We start from the raw sequence: 19,928 nt of genomic DNA, 5'->3' as shown, positions 1-19,928 counted from the left end.
GCAACGTGCAGAAATGGTAATTCAATTTAACAGTATCAAGCTGAATGCAAGCCGTTGCTTTTCATGTAGCTACTGAGCAAGAAACATTCAAGTCTATCAGCGGTAGAATGTAATTACAAAGTCAAAAACTCTTTGAAGGTCTTTTATCTAGATAATCTGATAAATCCAGTGATGGTGAGATACCCTCTTGCTCCATCTCCACAAAGTTTGTCTATGCTCTATAACCAGAGGCACACAATAAGAAGAGAGGGGTGAAAGAATTTCTGTAACAGTGCTCAGAGAATATGCAGTAACAGGCTAATGGAACTGAGGTGAATAGTCCGTATTCCTCTGTTAGCATGAAGTGGGTAACACTGCATGGGGAACCTGCTTCTCCTGCATCTTATTCCGACTCTGAGGTACAAAAGCTGTCCCACCAGCAAAAGATACTTACTGGCTGCTTGCATCTCTCGTTCAGGACAGGAAGTTATACTTGAAATCGCTTACAGGCAAGATAAAAAAGCATTTGTATATTTGTAATTCACTGAAACACATGAGACTGAAGGAAAGCTGTACAGTAAATAATTAAGAGTTTACTTTGTATTTGTAAGTTGTCTGTAAGTGAAAGCCCTAAGTAATTTAGGGGGTTCTGTCCCAGTTTATGGAATTGTCCACTTTTATCGCAAGCTGTTTCTTTCTGAAGGTGGACTGAAGTTTTGACAAGAGGTTTCTGTTCTTTGATTGGGTAATTCTTATAACAAGGCTTGTAACATAAAAAGCCACACTTAGGAAGTTAAATGTTACATCTTTTGCATAGTCCCTAACTGTCATTAAAAATCTGCCAATTCACGGCAGTCCTAGGAGAAAAACTTGTTCCACAGACAATTCACATGGATCAAGAGCAATGGGAGGGTTGAAGAGAAACAGAAGAGAAGCCAGTTTGAAGTTCTGAATGCTCACTGATAACATGTTGTAGTAAATCCTATTTCCTACTGTTAACACCTGTGCCCGTGAGCAGTGGTAAAACTGTGTTATCAGTAAATATGTACTCTAGGGTACTATGTGAGCTCTGCCCCAACCTGCGAAGGCACACTCAGAGTATATTTGGAGGAGGAAAAGGTTGATAAAGACTGAAATAGATATTTCTCCAAACGGTAAGAAGGAAACAGTACTTACACCACACATGTAAATAACTTGGTATTTTAAGATCTCACAGCATTTTGAAAAGACACATTATTTCACTTATGCTCATCGGTTCCTTTCTGTCCAGTGAAAACTAACTTGGTAGAGTTTTTGTCTGGCTGCATATAGTTTTTGTCTTAAAGTCTTTTTTTAGCAAAAATAAGAGTAGATTGTATAAGACAGATCTGTATAGCCAAAGCACACCCATAATGTTGACTCTGTTCACGTCACAGTTTCAAACAAGCAATAGTAGGACAAATGAAATCTTTCTGGGAACAGATGTGCTGTCCTGTCCCACATGTCAAGTGTCAGCGGGCCAGAGGCAGCACATCTGTCTGCCTGTCAGACAGAGCACACACAGTACAGACAGTGCTTGCGTGCAGAAGTGGCTAATGAAGCAAAGGCAGTGGGAACTCATTCACTGCATTTGTTTTAGAATCATCGCAAAGATATTTGTAAGAAAACACATTACCCAATGGTTTGAAACCTATCATCTCCCTGATCATATGAGGGATGTACTGCATTTGGCAATGGCTGCAAGCATGTTGCTGCAACCGAGCCAGGTGAAAACCCCTTGTCACCCGCTCTGCCATGTATTGTATTCTCTACAGTAACAGAATACCCATGTTGGCGCCACCGTGTACAGAGAATAAAGAGGTCTAAAAACTGCAGACCTCTTCTGGTTCTGCTGTAGCTGCAGCCATTCGGCCCTGGAGAGCCAAATGCCCATAGTCATTGGTCATTTGTGATGCAAGGCCTCCCAACTCTTCCGGGTTAGTAACCGACTTAGTCATCTGAAAAAAGAACACAGGCAAGAGAAAAAGAAAAATAACAAGCATGAGAATAATTTGTTAATACACTCCAGCTTAGAAGCACACTCATTTGTTTGGCCACACTGATGAAATGGGGAAAACCACTTGCCATGTAAGGGACCTGTCCTCCAGCAAGAATTCCATAGGGAAACTCAAGCAAACATGCTTTATTAGAGTCACGGTAACCAGGCACTCACAGAACGAACAGAGTAATCAAAGAGCAGCAGTCAGAGCTGGTAATTCACTCTTTGACACAGCGGGGCAATGGGCCAGGTACACAGTTACTCGGACCGGGCGCGGAAGCGGGTTTTGTGTGTCACAGTCACCTTATTTTGTCAAAGGTAAGCCAGCCCACATCAGTCTCAGCTGGCGTGGCATGAGAGCATGACAATGGAAAAATCTGAGGACCAATGCAAAACATGTCTAAGATATGGGAAGAAGACCAAGAAGAAATAGGGAGGACTATGCAGAATGCCTCAGGAGAACGTCAGCATAAATAACTGAATCTGTCTGGGAAAAGCCTACCTTTTAACATAGATATTTCTTCAGTCTCCAATTTATGTAAGTAAAAACCATGGAATTCCATCCTTGGGGCAAAACTTGTTTTAGATAAATTTATACTGTTTGCCAATAAGTTGCAATGCCATGGACAGCAGAATCATCAACCTGCCTTGACAGCAAGAGCAATCGATCTTGTAAACAAATCCCATCTGTACCATACATAAACTGTCCCCTTGCCTCTCTTGACAAACAAGCAATGAAAATACTCTTCAAAAGGTAAACATGTTATGGTAAGCATTGCTGTGAAATGTGAGTTAAGAAAATCTTGATTCAACAAGTGTCCTTTTTTCCTTTGTTAAATCCAGGTGAATCACAGAAATGCAAGAACAGAACAATTTAAGAGGTTGATGTGCATTCATTCATAAAATTACAGGGGTCTGAAAACACTGATGTTATTTCACAGGCTTAACGGAACAGTAAGTGTGAAAGAATAACCTGAAGTCATCAATAAATGTAAGGTGGTATTGCAGTGACAAACGCGCTGCTGGAAGAAGTGTGTAGGTTTTCCTTTTATTTCTCATAGAAAATGAGCCAAATAAAAAGCTTTTATGCAGAAGAGCCAAATACAATCCAGCAGCCCTCCTGCAGAGGGCCACCCCTACCATCAAGCCACTAAGATTCAAGAGTTAAATTGACAAAATCATCACTTCCTTTGTTTGCTCCATTAACCCTAAAGAGATAAGGTTATTGAAAACTAGCATTATAAAGAGTTTCACAACACTGTGCAAATCATTCCACGTTCCTTATGTACACAGAAGAGTTCGTACTTAGTTCTAACCAAAACATCTTACCATTTCCTGTGCTGTTACAGCAATGGCTTTAGAATATTTCACCACAGTGGTCTGATAATCAACAAATGTTCCCTTGGGATCTGGAGGTGTACCTTCATCCAGCTGCAAGAAAGAGAAAGAAATACAGCCAAAATAATAATTTCATAACCAATAGCATACTTCACACATAATACTGAAATTGTATAAAATATTCATTTTTATGATCTTCTCTCTCTCAAAATATTTAAGTGAAGACAGTGCACCAGGATGTACGGAGAAGCTCAGAAAAGAGACTTGAGCCCATGTTATGAGCATGGAAGACACAGAGAATTTACAGTGCAGAGTTTTTGAGCACAAGGTCAACTTCTTATATGAGGTCAAACCACCTGTAGTTCTCAACTAAGGTAGAAAGGAACGTGCAACCATTACTAAACAAAATGTTCCCGTAACAAGATAATTTAAGATTCCTTTACATCGTAAAGGCTTCAATCCTGCACACCTTCAACTTGAAACAGGAAAAGCCAATTATTTGGGTTTAACTCCTTTAAATTTTACAACTACATTTCTAGTAGAATACTTTACAAAATGTAGCAGAGCACTTCAGGCTTTGACCTCCTCTTCTCAGAAAGAAGTTTACTTCAAGGTTGGCTTGCTGATCGTTTAGGAGACTAACATGAAAGCTAAGTAGGAAAAGGAAGCAAAAATAAAAGGCCAGTTGACCTAAGATTGCAGTTAAATACCAACATATTCCCAAATAAAAATATTTTGTAGTCATCCTACTAACAGGTACTGTGTAGGTTGTTAACTTGAGTGCCATTGCACACATCAGTTTGATTTCACAATCTGCAAAACCAAAGAATCCTTACATTTCCTGTCACAGTGTGTCAGTTACCAATCATTGCTGAAGTGAAACAGCAGCTCCTCTTCCAATCCCCTGCAATGTGGATCAACTTTCAAGTACAAAAAAAAAAAAAAGTCTGGATTTCTATGCTCACCTTGCTCATTGCCTCTGCTATCGAGTCTACCATACCTCCAACCATGCCTACTTCGCTTGCAGCTTCATTTAAGGTCACCATGATATCATCCACAGCCTCTTTCATCAGTTGGGCGGCCTCAGTGATTGCATCGTGAGTATGGGATGCCTGGAAAGGACGAAATGAGAAAAGAGAGATAGTCAGAGATCATTCTGTGCACAAATCAACATGCCAAAAGTGTAATTAATGAAGACAATACAATAACAGCTCTGAAAATCCCCTTTGAGGTGAAAGATGAGAAGCTAAATCTAACACCAGCGTTGACAGAACAAATCTTCCTTAGACAAGAAAACAATGTTAAATAGGAATCGCTTAGAAAAGAAACAGGACCTTTTCTAGAAAAAATTACGAACAGGATTCGTACGTAACAGAAGCAACAAAGGTAAGGCAAAAATACCACCAGACAGTGGAACAGTCTACTTCCGTACCACAACAAGTTGTTCAAAAATGACACATGTAAACATATAAGCAAGAAAAAATATCACTAAAAAAGACTAACAAAAACACTCCTTAAGAATTATTTCACAACAACAGGTTTTCTAAAGCAGTAAACAAAAAGAAATACAACCTCAAAAAAATCCTCTATCTTCAATCAAAAAATCAGGAGAGCCATCAATAGCATTTTCACTGCAAACATATCCCTGAGCCATGCAGCAGGTAGGTGCTGGATTTTGTGCCCCGCCTGCCCCCTCCCCTCACCAACAAGTCACACCCCTTAGTTACACACAGCAACCGTACCTTGGGGTTTCCTCCCCCTTCTTTGGCAGCGTAGAGCATCTGTAAGGCAGATTCTGCTAGTGTCTTGCTCTGGTCCAACACGGTCATCTGTTGCTGATGATCTAGTGTTTTGGAAGCTACGCCAACTGCGGCTAAAACCAAGGGTTCAAAGTAACTTGCCAGCTGTGTTACCTAAGAAAGCCAGAACAACCACAGAAAGCCATTAACCCCGTTTCTGAAGTGTAATAGAGGAACAATATTCCCTAATTACCTTTGGGCCATGGGTTAGCTCAAGTAGCACACTGTCCTAGTGCTTCCACGCTGTACAGCGTTTAGGTTGTATTATGTGCCAGTGTGATTCTGTCTCCTTTCAGCTTCAAATTCCTTGATAAAGCCATGTGTCTCCTCCCTCAGACACACACAGTCCCTTGAGGTCAGATGAAATAATTTTCAAAACTGTCATGGGAACTGCACGCTACTTAGGAGCATCCATGACAAGTGTCACCTCCATGCAAGGGAGGAATTTCTCACCCTCCGTTGTGGATGACAGATAACAAATGGGACAGCACCGTTCACCCCAGGGACTACTAGTATTGGCAACCTTCGCGACCTAACCTCTCAAACCCTCTTTGTCAGATTCCAGTGCAGACCTGGATGGTTTTCCACTGTGTAAGACACCAGAGTGGTCACAAGGGCTAATGTGACCTCTGGACACAGTTCATCACTCCTGTTGTATGAACACTTCCCTAACACAGCCACGTGGCCCAGCCCTGCAGCGTTTCTTGCTGCTAAAAAGGAGAATACTAGTTAAGTGCTAGTCTGCAACCCAGTGGCTGACACAAGCATGCCACAAAGACCGCATACTAAGCACACTGCACCCCTCAGTTAATTACTGGGGCTCAACACGGTGTTTGGAATATCTGAAGACACAGTTGTGCCAGAAGCTTCTGTTGCCACATTTTAGTCTTCAGAAATACACGGAGTCAGTCTCTGTTTTCCTCAGTTTCTGATCTGATTTACGCTTGTTTTGAGGAAACATCTGCTTTTGGCTATACACGTATTCTTTGAAAATACATGAATATTTTTATATGAATAAATATTTTTCCAGTCCACCTGTCATCTGACACCACTTCTATAAAACCACAACTGTGCTTGGTTCCTGTCAGAAATCCATGAGACTTTTGCTTTTACAGTTTTTACTGGATGTGAAAACCTTGCACTGCTTTGGGCCAATTACTCCACCAATAGCCCACTGTGGCACCATCGGGTACACCTGAAGCCTCAGAAGTCCAAGTGTCCATATGTTTATAGGGGCTATAAGCAGTTTTCAAAGGCTGGCATGGGGAAGAAAAATAGCAGTACTTCACGTGCAGGAAAAGATACTGAAAGGGTTACTCCATCTAAATGACTCTCTGGACAGCTAAGAGCCAATAAAATTTTAAGACTTAGACTTCTTTTTCTATTTTGTTTCTCAGAGGATTAAAGCAAAAAAAAAAAAAAGAAAAAAGAAAAAGGAAAAAAACCAATAATAGGAATGATTTCACAAACATAAGGTCTTTTAAACTGTGTCAAAGTAAACAGCAGGAAGGGTTTCTTCTGCATTCAGCAGGAAAAACAGGCTCCAGAATAGTGCTATCGACTTTGATCAACATTTACCTAACAAGCAGGAGGAGGAATGTGAAATCCAAACTACCTGTATCTTAGCAATCCTGATCTGTTGCGTGCCTCTAAGGGCTAGGTAAACTGAGAATCAAAGTTGCAGACAGTTGAGATGTTATGAAATATTTGATGATTATCAAAGCTAAACAGAGTTACTTGGGTACAAGTGTGGAAGAGCTCTCACACTAACAAAGCAACTCCCTTCCAGTAATAAATGCACTGTCACAGAAAACTTGTATTTATTTTTCTCTCAAAAATATACAGTAGGATGAGGAATTGCTACCTGAGAAACCACTAAAACCCTGTAATAACCACAGTGAACAATATACACTTCTGGTACATGTGTTGTAACATCCATTTTTGGACAGAGATCTAATATACACAGGTTCCACCATACTTACACTCCACATAACAGAGAGACATGTTTACACAATGCTAACAATAGAATGTAAGATTGTTATAAGCATTTCTTCCCCTAAAAATTTGTAGCAGGGGCTGCAACTCAGAATAGTTCAAAATTGCTAATTTTTTCCTAATAAAGCTAACACACCCTCTATAATCAATGGAACAGAGCACCTCCCTCAGAAGGTGGAAAGCAGGCACATCACACTCTTCCTCTGAAACCACAATCTAAACCTCTATCCTCAGGCTACAGAAGCCACTTCAGGAGATGGGCCTCCACAGGCCAGAGGTAACCTCTGTGCATATCCCACCCTTCCCTCCTCGCTTTGTCATGAGCTGGCCAAGAATTGGAGTAGCATGCTTTAGGCATGCTTTGTCAGACTTTATCAACTGGCCAAATTCCACCATGTATACCTATTTGAACTATAACTCTGTGACCTGCCAAAAGAGCCTGCATTGTGATGGGCCCCAGGTCCTGTGGTCACCTTTAACAGCGCAAGAGACAGAAGAACCTACACATATGTACAGCTGCTGGCTGCAACAGCCAGAGGTAGGGAGACCTATAACATTGCGCTCTACCCTTTTGTCTTTGCTTTTCCTTCCCCTTTCTTCAGTTGTCCTTTCTCCATGAACCTGTCCCTCACCAAAAACCTCAGTGAAAATATCATTCTAATGTCCCAAAACATAAACAGGTTTATTTGGTCTTAGCTCCAAGTATTTGGAAATCCCAGATCTTTCTTCCTTCCACATCCTTTCTTCTGCTCTTTTGTAAGAAGTGAAAAAGCTACTAGATCATGGTCTCCCCTAACGTCCAGCTGTCCCAGATTTCAAATACCTTAGTAATGGTAGGACAGTACCTTGTGCCCAAGCTGTGCTGCCTCTCCCCGAGCTGCAGTAGCTATGGGATCAATGAGGTGGCCAATTTCCTGGACGACTGATGTCAGCTGCTCTTGTAGAGCCTAATATAAAGATATATTGTCAGTTAGTAACACAGCTGTTCTTTTATCAAGTTGTACCATACCAAAACAATCACACTCAGACCAACCAACATATTCAGAACACTGTCCAAATGACCCACTACAGCAGGCTGCAGAAATCCACGCTGTCAGCTTTCTTTACATACTTGCTCATTCCTTCTCCTTTACCCTGCTTCAACCACAAAAACCCCAAGATAAGCCTGCTCCTTTTTAGGTTTATATGGCGAGTCTGGGGATCTGGGTAGAGAGAGGGGGGAAGGTGGCTCCCTCCTACTCCAGCTGATAGTAGCAAACTCAGGAGTAGGTGTCCTTTCTCATCGCAATGTGACAACCGCCCCCAAACTATTCTTGCCCCGCCAAAGATTTAGTATCACTGCACCAATCAGAGAAACCAGCAGGGGCTGTGATTGAAAAACGAAGAAACGTTCTTCAAAGCAGACAGTACAGCACAAGAGCAAAAAGCTCTGCCGTAGACTTTGAAGCTAGCATGAGAAATTCACCTATAAGGAAAGACAAAGGAAAAATATGACATCTCTGAGGGACAGGGGTGTGGACTGACCTCCTGCATACCATCTGTGGGACCGGAGCATAAGAAAAGCATATTGCTGGGATTGTCAAGACAAAAATACTGGCTATTAATTCACAGCTACTTAATGTCTTGCCAGCCCCTGGGAGTTAGCTCACTCACATGAAAGATAAAAGATTTTTGTACTTTGTTGCATTCTTGTACCGCTTTATAAATAACTGCCATTTTCAGTAACGTTTAGTTCAGTTCGACATGGCATCCAAGATGACTTCATTATTTAAATAGAAAAGAATTTTATCTATGACTTATTTCCTATAATAACTTATTTTGTATAGCTTCATTTATTCTGAGGTGTTTCTAGTATGCTGCGTTACAGCCCAAAGAAACCACTGGAATACACAAATAGACAGGTAATTTCAGGAAGCAATAGCACAAAAAGACATTAAATACCAAGATGAGAATCTGATCATGAGCTGCTGACTTTTCATAGGCAGTCTGGCACGACAGCCCTTCCTCAATTAGCTTAAGGGCTGAAATAGCACAGGATTGGTCTACATTACCACGGGGCAGGGCAGGGGGAAGCAAGCTTTTTTAATGACAACATAGAATCAACTACAAGGATCAACTCCAGATTTCACTTATTTAATGACAAAATAGGCATTAAGAAAAATGACGTAGACATTTACATCACCAGACTTCTAGTAATAGATTAGCTCCAGAAACATCCTGACTCCCACATGGCAAGGCACTAGAAGAATGGTAACTATCAGTCCCCCACATCAACACAGGAAGTCAAAGTAATATGTCAGAGGTAGTTAAAAATAACTACTTTGACCCCTACTTTCGCCTGGTGATTCTGGTGTCTTTCCAGAAATGATACACTATGGCTGACATGATTTTGCCTAGAAAGATTTCAGTAAGAATACTTCTCCCCTCACTTGTAGATTGTGCCAAGTGCTCAGCTCCAAACAGAAGGAAAAGCAGCAGAGTGAGTGAGGCTGCTGTCATTAGTCTGTCTGTCCCTGCGCTACCTCCCTTACCTCAACTGAGATGTCATCTCTGGTGGCCAAACTCTGACTGACAGCAGCAAGAGAGGCCTGCTCAATGTCTCTGATGCATCTGTTGATCCCATCAATGGAGAAATCACATTCTCGCTGGCCTGGGGCCTTGTCCCTGCAAGACAGTGATAGTAAGCTGAGCATGGTAGGAAGAAGGCAGGCTCTTTCAGGAATGCACACAAGCGTACTTCATTACTGACAATACATAAAGCACACGGGAGGAAAACAGTAAGGACAAAAGTTAGCTTCATTCTACCTATGGGATTTTGATGTACGTGTACAGCGCTCTGCACACTTTCATACGCACAAACACAGACTGCTCCTCTCAACAGAAAAAAGACGTGTTGCCTCAGAAGAAGAGTACAAATTCCACCTCCTCATGATGGCCAGACTGACCCCATAATGAAGGTCAAAATGAAAATGCAACAGACACCAAGAAAAAATATTCACAATTCTATACAGTGCAGTCGACTGTCTCAGAAAACAATTCTCTAGGTATTAGGTGTTACATTCACTCCAAGGTATCTTTTAACAAAGGTTAGTTTCTCAGTACTTTGTCCTGACATGCAGTTTGCTATTTCATTACAATCATCATCAAAGATCAACAAAACTGTAAACACCCCTTAGTTCACTGTTTTCATACCATTTTAATTTAATTAGTATTAAGAGCTTAAGTGTCGAACTACACATTAATATTTTTTTAAGAAAGGGATAGACAGGTTTCATCCACAAAATAAAGAATATTCCCCTCTTGCTACAGCATTCTTGCAACTAAACTGAGAACGCTATAGTAAGGAATAGATAGCAAAGGTAATTTATACAGTCTGACCCACCCTGGAAAAATAAAAAAATTAAAAAAAAAAAAAGAGTTGTTTTCCATGTACTGTATGTTGGTACGTGATCTGGATGGAAGTAATATTAGGTACTTTTTTTTTTCTACAGCATTCTCTATTACATTTACCTTAAACTGAATTGGAGGTAGAACCAGGGAAGGACAACAGAATATAAAGTAACACCCTATGCTGCAGAGTGCTGCAGTCATCAATTATGATTAAACATCCAGCATAACTGGGGAGATACTGTGCATCACAGAATAAATAATTTCCATTAGTGAAAAATCCCAGTGCTAAAGGCCAAACAGTATTACTCTTTATGAATGGCTGTGCAATTATTACAGCTTAAATGTGGACACAAAAAAGTTACTACAAAAGACATACCTGATAGAGGTGATAAGACTCTTGATAGAATCGGAGACAGTATGGGAATGGCCAGCTAGTACAGACCACGTAGGAGGGTCTTTTGGATTGATAGCCAGAGAACGAGCAGTTTTGATCAATAAAGATGAGCTCTCCAACATTGTTTTAGCAGAAACTAGAATTGGTTCCTGGGCTTGTGATCCCTGTGGTCAGAAAGGTACAAAACCACAGAGAACATTTAAATAATTATTTGGGTCCATCCAGACTTTCTGCTCCTAAAAATCTGTTTAATTAACAGCATTAAAATGGCATTATGATTTCTCGAATCATACTATTATATTCATTTATAGTCAACATGGAAATCATACTAAAGTCATCGCAGTCCAACTATTTTCTCTGTAACATACTTAAGAAATACTTTTCAAGTTTACAAAGGCACCACCCAGCTGAGAAACACGAGAAAACAATGACACTTGTCTGATTGTAAACTATGGAGATTATCATTGAAAATAAGCTTTATTTATCACAAAACTTTTAAGATCCAACCAAGTGTGCTCTTCCCCCAGGAAATAGTTGGGCAACAACACTCTAATTGGGTCATCATCTCTGTATCTATTTAATTGCCAGTAATCTGGTAAACTATAATACCATAGACCTAGAGGACAGGCTTAGATTTCAGGTACAGCCCCACAACTTTTAAAATTGTCAGCTGGAACAGAGGCTGCCAAAAGCAAGAAGGAGCTGTTGGAGAGTCAGTAACACTACATGATCTCTACTTTGAAGCTATTATGAAGCTTGAAGGATTTATTTTATTATTTATTTTTTCCCTGGGGTTTTTGCCCCTAACCCTTTATTAGTTACTTCAAATACTACTCTGTTGTAGTTACAGGGGCTGAGGGCAGATAACTCAGGAAAAAATACAGAAGCTCCACAGAAAACACCTTCTTGCCAGAAAACCTACTTCTTGTCATCAAGAATGCACCATTTTGGAAGGGAGAAACTCCAGTGACGTCCCTTCAACCCTTTTCAGAAGTAATTTGGTTTCATCTGCTAAAGCTGCTATTAAGGGAAAAAGGGATATTTATTACTTTACCACATGGAAGAATCCAGCTAACAAGACATGCGAGTCACCTGTACTGTATCAGTTCACTAACAGGAGACTGGCAGCGCTTACTGTAGCTGAACTAGTCCCATCCTACTGGTGCAAAATTCAAGGCCAGAGGTTAAGCGACAGACAGCAGAATGCCCTATGGACACCCAAGAACGCAGAGACACATTCCAGGGTCAGGTCTTTATATTCAGTTCCTCTCTGACACATGATTAATTCAACATTTTCAACTTTTTGAGGGTGGAAGTGTAACATCCTGCCTTACCTCAGTGCTGATCTGTGCTGGTATGCTGACAAATTCTGGATTTGAAGCAAACGCTGTCAAGTTTTCCACTGCCTCTATCAAAGGTGCAGTAGCAATTCTGCACTTGTTGCGGTTCTCTTCAGAGAAATCACCATCCAGGGCCTGGAAATTAAATCATGATTGAGTTGTGTCTGAATGGGTTTCTTTGCAAAACTGAAGGAAGATTGTTTAATTCTTTAAACTATTGTCTGCTTATAGCATGTGAAAGTTCCGCCACAAACAAGGCTGATGCAAAGAATGTGATCCTTTAAGCATGTGTTTCTTTACTTAGCTGGCTATTGACCCTAAACTTAAAACCGCTGCTTTGCTTCACAAGACTGTAAAAAGGTTTTCTATCATTGCACTCCGGTGACTCTCATAAATCATGTCTCAGCACCTCATGCTCCAAAGGGTCGAAGTGGCTAACAAGGTGGTTCTTTCCTATAGACTGATTTTTAAAAAAAAATACTATTTTTTTTTTTTAAGCAAACCAATAACTTATTGCTCTCATTTCACACAAGTCAGCTGATATCTTTCATAATCTCATAGGAAAGATACCAATATGAAAGACCTTTTGTGCAACATAATAGAACATCCCAGTCCTAAAAACATAATAATTTTTAAAGACTTTAAGTAGCAGACCAGCTAATGGCTTCCAGGAGGGTTTAAAATTGTGAGTCCTCTACGGCTTAACAAGTACTATTTCTGCTTGCATGAGGAAAAGCTGCCTCCTGTCAAATTGCAGGGAGGTATCTGGAAAATAAAGGATTGCAATTAACAGGAGACCATTAAACAGTAGCAACATAAACGGCTTCTGTTTGGTTCCCAGTATTATTTGTTTCTTTATTTTTCTCTTATAAATATGGTAAAGCTGTCAGAAATACCTCCACAAACCTGCATATATTGAGCAATATAACACCATTAAAAGCCTTCACATTCAGTCCTTTGCAAAGTACTCTCATGGTGCACAGTCATTAAGTACATTGACTCAGTGGTGTCTCATACCGGACGGGCCAGCTGTCTCTCGTTACACTAATATTGCCCAATTGTCTGTATCTTGACTACAGCACACTTATATCACTGAACGTGTTTTCCAGTTCAGGTCTTCAAAAATGTAATTAATAATTTCTTAAACCATGCATATCACAGAAGGTAAAAAGACATTTCTAACTGTTCTGATTCTGTCTCAACAGAAAAAAAAAAAGAAAAGAAAAAGAAATAAAACCAAAAAGGTAGAAGGAAGTACAATTAAGCAGCATTTGTACCTTGATAGTTTTAACCAGGTTAGCAGTGCTGTTTGCAACTTCCTTGGCAGACTGCACAAAGTGTCTCTTGGCCACTGGATTTGCTGTCTTGGATGAAGCAATTCGACAAGCATTGCACAAAGCAGAGGTATGTTTGGCCACAATTGTGGCAGCTGATAATACCTGTAAAAATAGATGGCACAAAACAAGCAGATTGTCAAAGAAGCGTCACAGTTACTATACTCTAGAGCTCTGCAAAGTCACAGTTCGAAGCCTTGCAACAGTTTCAAACCAAAAATCCTTTGCTTGGTCACAAATAAAGCAAAGTCAAGTGTCCTAACAATGAAAATCTCACTGCAGTCCTCTGGAATTACCTGTGATGGGCTGCTCGCTGGATCTACCAAATTCTGGCAAGCCATCTGGATTGCTTGATTGGCTCTGGCAAATTGAATTGGGTCAACAAGACCCTGTTGACCAGCCTGGCTGTTTGGATCTGAGATGCCAACCAGGTAAGCGGCCTAGAAATGAAGAAAGGCAGAAAACAATCCTAAGAAACAATGCTAAATCCATCTTGGTTCTTTGATAAGCTTGCCATATGTCATAGCACATGGTGGTCAGAGATTATCCAAAAATCATACTGTGCATTACTATCACCATTTTTTTTTTAGTAATATATCTCCAGAATCCTCTGGAACAAAGAACACTCACCCTTACACTTGTGAAATTTATTTAGGCAAAACAAAACTCTCCACTGTTTAAACAGCTGGTATCCCTGGAAACATTATTTTTCACTTGTATAGCCAAGGGAAAGAGCTTTAATGGTCACAAGCATCAGCAAATTATTTACTGGATTAGCCACAGTTGGAGGTGATGGGGTGTTTTGTCAAGCCTGAAAACCAATTCACAGCAAACTGCTGAGTGTAGGACCCATCAAGTCTGCAGATGCTGGTCTCACTGCAGCTCAAGATGTCTGATGGCCAAACTTACTTTTTTTCTCAATTAATTAAACTCAACAAGGACGAATTGTTGGAACTGTCAAAACCATATTTGAAAGTTTCTTGATGAATTTCCATTGCAGATAAAATTATCTGTTACCTTGATAAGCCAGTAAGGCAATGCAGGGTTAGATGAGGAGAAGATTAAGTCTGTATTGAGATATTCCATATTTGGGGAAATCAAGAAGCAGTTTCCAGATACAGAGCATGTTTCCCCACAGCCAAATCCTTCACTGAAGGGGCTGTATCATCTCTCAATAGTTCAAGTCACCCAGTTTTCAGATCAGTGAAACCACAGTGACCAGTTCCAGACTGTAATTCGTTGTAGTAACTTAAGAATTTTGGTTATTTCAAAAGTATCCGAACAGCTGAATCAGGTTGCTTATCATTTAAAATGTCTGAAATTAGTAGTGCTCCTTATGAATTTTTCCAAACTAAAATCAAGCCTGATTCATTCATTTTAACTGTGGCTGTTTTATGTGCACTTCTGTATGATGTAATAGTCCAGAGCTTGAGATGCAAACATGAATTCCATATGCTGCATCTTTGACATTTGCTTTATCCTCAGAAAACTTTCCTTCTTGACGTCATTTCCCTTCCTTATAAAATACGCATGTTATTGCACTCTGCTGTTTCCGCAATGTACAGCAGTGTACGCACAATTTCTGTGGATCTACACAGAGCAAGGTCAAGGTAGTACAAGGTCATCATTTGTATGGCCACAAGTTGAATCTTTCTAAAAAAATAAAAACATATACTTGCTTTACAGACTTGAGTAGCTTACCTGAGCTGCTGCCTCTGTGAGGCCACAAAGAGCCTTGGATGCCACTCCAACGCATTCTCCAAAGACTAAAAGATCTCCAGTTTTTGCATTCTGAGAAATGCCCGCCATTGATTCACCAAGAACCTCAGGAATTAAAAAACAAAGTTACCTCCCCAACATGCTTCCCTACCAATCAAAGGCAAGTGATTCCTGCCTTAAGCCAGTCCTGGCCCACAAACCTCTTTGACTTGGCTTCCAGAAATTTTAGCTAGTTAATGACTTCACTGAATTGGGCACATTACTCTGTGTGGTGTAAGCGATAAGGCATGCAGATCGACACTGGATTGACAGTGCTGAATATAAACACTATTATAGCGCAAATGACTAAGAGGATACAGAATTATCCCTCATTATTTTTGCTGTCATCCACTAATCACAGCTGTCCTGGCACTAGGTACATTCCACAGATTGTAGATCATGACAACCAATGCTGTTGACACATCTGGGATCTTCTTTGACCCCAAACTCAGTGGAAAAGAAACTGCATCTAGTCTGCTGGAACCATCTGAATGTCAGAATACACATTAATTTCCACAATGTCTCCCGCTGAATTCAGTTCATTTTCTTTTAAAATTCAAGGTAAGATCTGACTGCAATAGAGCACTAGATGCAAGATGTACATCCATTAAGCACTTTCATTTTCTTCTAGAGAAGGAAGGATCTGAGAAAATTCCAGCACATCAAATAGTAAGAACACCAAAAGCAAAGCTTCAAAGAAAGATGTATAGTATGGTATGTTTAAAAATAACTTAAGAGATTTCACACATTTTCTGATGTGCTAGAATATCTGGACTGCTCAGACATTACTCCAAGCTGTTTTGCACAGAACAATACAAATGATATTTCATTGCCAAGCCTCCCATTTATGCTTTGGGTCGTTCTATCACAGCTGCAGTCAAAATATATCATGAAAATATGACATGCTTTCTAACACACAGGAGAGGAAGGAAGAGAGGGGGAAACTTTAACAGCATTGCATACCAGTCACTTAATTAAAAATTTTTTACTGAGGCAATACGCCTTCTAAGTAACCAAAACCTCAAACTAGCTGTAAGAGACCTATCTCAGGCTGAGTTTTATCAAGGAACACAGCACATATTTTAGCTGTAATCACTGTGCTGTGTTTCTAACACATTTGATAAACACGCTGAAACTTACAATAATCAAAACACACTTTACAATTGACACAGAGGTAGGAAAAGGAAATTACCTTTGAGTTTTCCATCACGCCCTCAATACAATCAAAATACGAGAGATCACTCACAGGTTCATTGGGGTTATCCAGCATTCCCTTAACTGTCTGAAATAATGAAAGATACTCTGATTATTGACAGAGCCTAAAATACTGAGCTGAGAACATAGACCATAACTACTATCCTGCTTATTAATCTTAGAACTTTGTCTCCAGCAAGTCAACACACTCACTGAGGGCCCACATCAAGATGAGTGTGCTACACATTAAATGCTACCCTACGTTAACTGAACTGCAGTAACTACACCTTTGTGCACTCAATCTGTTGGGAATATAGGCTAGAGTGGTTTACCTTGTGTTTGTGACGAGTGATTTATGGTCAGTTAGTGACGCTCAGCTGACATGAGGTAATCTGGTTTTCTGTCAGTTGACAGTCTAATACATGCTTTCAGTACCATTTTAAATTTCATAAAGAGAATTACAAGACCATTTGTTGAGTACTGTCTAAAGACACAAAGGACTACCAAACTAAGTGCAAGTCAATCCACTGCCTGCCTGTTACTACTGTCAACAGATTCTACCAACATAGCTCCCTCTGCCAGAAAACTACAAACGCTACTTGGGCTTTATTTCTTTTTCTGAGGTGATTCCAATTCCTGGAAATAACAATATGAAAGTCCGTCACATATTCATTGAGAAGAACCAATGCATTTAGATAATAGAACTTGTAAAAAGCTGTAAAATGCAGCAGACAAATTCTCTTATACGTAAAGATCTGCAATATGCCTTTTTCTAAGTTTGGAGGAACACTATTTTCTGCCAAATATCAGGTAAAAAAGACTTATAAGCTTTCTGATGACAGTGAAATCAGTAAGTATAGAAAGATACTAACATCTGTACCTGATGCTTGCCTTCCACAATTTTAAACTCTTAAGACTTTTATCATAACTAAACTCCTAACATTATGATAGACCTACAATATTTTTAACAACTCAGCTATTGCTTTTTAAAAGCTATAATCTAACTTAAAGCCTTACGGCAATTCAACTGTGAGAGCAGGCTGATGGGAGGAAAAAGTTCTATCCAGAAAACAGTTTCTGGTTGCCTCTCATCTCTTTCTCAGTTCTCACAGACATTGCAGCAACTCTTCATTGTTGTGCTTCATCTTTAAATACCGTCTTGTAAAGCAAACAACGTTCCTGCAGTAGTTGCACTACTATGGAGATGGAAGCTCTCAGAACATAAGGAAACAGAATGGTGTAACACAAGCCAGCACAACTTTGAACTGACTTAAGTTTGCTATTACTATAACATCTTTGTTAATCCTTTCAGCTGAAATTGCCCTTTTCTCAGAAATTGACTGATTTCATCCACCCAGGCTTTTCTCGCTAACTGTCCCTCTCAAGCAAGTGTTTCCTGAAGTTCAAGATACTACAGATCTTCCTTCTGCTCCTCCCAGGCTCTGCTCGCAAGCCGTGCTATTGGCACAGAAACCTCTGCAATGGCTTCTTAAGGCTCTTCTGGCCTACATTTTCCCCCTAAGCTCTCAGTTTTCTGTGGCTCATTAGCCGGGAATTCTGACCTTTCATTTCACATCCCTGCTGTTTTGCAAATCTCTCCCCACTAATGTTTCAGGAAGTCCTGAGAAATGGTGCATCATTCCTCCTGCTTGCTCCACCCCTACATTCTGCAGTGATTTCAGGCAGCCATTACATTATGGCCCAATTTCCAGTTTTTTCTATTATTTGGACTTGCTGCTACTCCCTTTAACTAAGTTGAACGCTTCTAAGCTCAAGAAGCTAGGAATTCAAAAGTACAAAGCAGCTCCTAGGCAAACTCCTACCAACATTTTAGGATGATGACTGTGGACTTGCATATTACAAAAACTCTCAATACCCTGGAATGCACTTGCAATGACCTTTGTATCCTGTTGATACCCAGGGGTAGAAATAAAAAGCTTGAAAGTGTTTTATGTTCTCTACACAGGCCAGTCATCCCTTGATGTTCTGACCTTGACAGCAAACAAACATTCAGTTTAATTAAAAAAAAGATGCTATTTCCCACTACTGTAAGCAGCTGTCTTGATGATCAGTGCACAGCCTTAGCATCAGGTCTTTCAACTGACCTCCTAACCTGCTATTTAGCCAGCCAAACATTTCACTCATGAACCAGAACATACCTTGCAAAAGCCAGTATCGACACACATCAGCTTGGCTGTGACAAAGCAGATACAAGGCACCAAAAATCTACACTAAGAAATGGCAGGGAGCGACAGGGTAAAAGACAGTAAACGTCATCCTAAAGTGGGATGTCACTAGCAACATTCTACATGCAGAAAAATTAAGATTCTGCAGCTCCCTCCAGTGCACTGCTGGTAGTGGGAATGTCCATCCCATTATGATTCTTCCTTATTTCACAGTTAGTATGAACAATAAGGACTAGACACTACCTTTTGAGGGGCAGGGAAGAGGAGATGGGGACAGGGCAGCAAATTTCATTCTAGCCAAAACTACAGGATGTTCACAGAGGTTCTACGCTTACCTCATATGCAATTAAAACCCCTGCCACAGATATCAAGTGACAGTGACAGTAGCTAATTGGACAAAGAAAACAAAGGAAACAAATATTTGGGGCCCATTTTTATTCATAAGAACTTTTGAAATGTATTAATACCTCCAGTTCTCTGAGTGCATTATCACATTCCTTCTGCCCAGGAGCTTGCTGGGTGCACAGTGTGATGAGCTGGTTTATACTCTCAGTCACAGCTCTAGGGAGAGTAAAAGGAAAAAAAGGCATCTATTAAAGTTAAACCATTCTTTTTATTAAAACTTGTTTCATTAACTGTACACTGCATAAAGATTTAAAAATTTGATATTCTACTACATGTCTTCTTTTCAGTGTTTGGGGATTAACCGTATGTTAAACAGTTCACCTAGAGACCCCTTTTTAACAAGCTTCATAGGAGAAAAAACATTCTCACTAAAGCATTTGATACTGACCCACACCTGAAAACCTATCCCTTCAGTATGAACAATTGAGAAGTTAGTCCAGAAGAAACAGAAGCTTCATCTCACAGCAACAAGTGCCTGTGGCAAGGTTTTGGCTGGAGGGGTGGTCTCTGTGAGAAGAGGCCAGGGGCTGCCCCACACAAGGCACAGCTGGTTCCAGACAGCTCCAACAGACCCACTTCAGGACACAGCTGAGCCCAGCAGCCAAGCTGGTGGCACCTCTGGGAAAACATTGTAAATAATGTGTAAAACACCACCTGGCAGCAAGCCACTGTCAACCCACTACACTAGCACAGCAACATAAGCTTAGCTGCTATAACTTAATAGCTAAGTGCCATTTTAGCACTTCTCCAGGTCTGATATTAACCGAATCATTTCTCAACTAGCACCCCAGAAGTCTTA

The 19,928-nt window shown here is 40.3% G+C and overlaps 1 protein-coding gene across 1 annotated transcript in view; it reads right to left on the bottom strand.

Annotated features, from left to right (window-relative positions):
- Nucleotides 1-19,928, bottom strand: part of TLN2 (talin 2) — a 190,969-nt gene that overhangs the window by 38,905 nt on the left and 132,136 nt on the right. The window contains exons 33-45 of the mRNA XM_074155555.1: nt 19,192-19,285; nt 16,537-16,626; nt 15,288-15,410; nt 13,883-14,026; nt 13,530-13,691; nt 12,247-12,387; nt 10,895-11,076; nt 9,660-9,792; nt 7,974-8,075; nt 5,077-5,247; nt 4,300-4,446; nt 3,326-3,427; nt 1,836-1,955 (exon numbers count right to left, since the gene is read on the bottom strand). Of these exons, the coding sequence (XP_074011656.1) occupies nt 1,836-1,955; nt 3,326-3,427; nt 4,300-4,446; nt 5,077-5,247; nt 7,974-8,075; nt 9,660-9,792; nt 10,895-11,076; nt 12,247-12,387; nt 13,530-13,691; nt 13,883-14,026; nt 15,288-15,410; nt 16,537-16,626; nt 19,192-19,285 (1,711 nt within the window). The remainder of the gene's footprint in view (nt 1-1,835; nt 1,956-3,325; nt 3,428-4,299; nt 4,447-5,076; nt 5,248-7,973; nt 8,076-9,659; nt 9,793-10,894; nt 11,077-12,246; nt 12,388-13,529; nt 13,692-13,882; nt 14,027-15,287; nt 15,411-16,536; nt 16,627-19,191; nt 19,286-19,928) is intronic.

This window comes from Numenius arquata, chromosome 11, assembly GCF_964106895.1.
Source record: "Numenius arquata chromosome 11, bNumArq3.hap1.1, whole genome shotgun sequence".
Taxonomy (NCBI): Eukaryota; Metazoa; Chordata; class Aves; order Charadriiformes; family Scolopacidae; genus Numenius; species Numenius arquata.
This window is presented reverse-complemented; position numbering and strand designations above follow the sequence as displayed.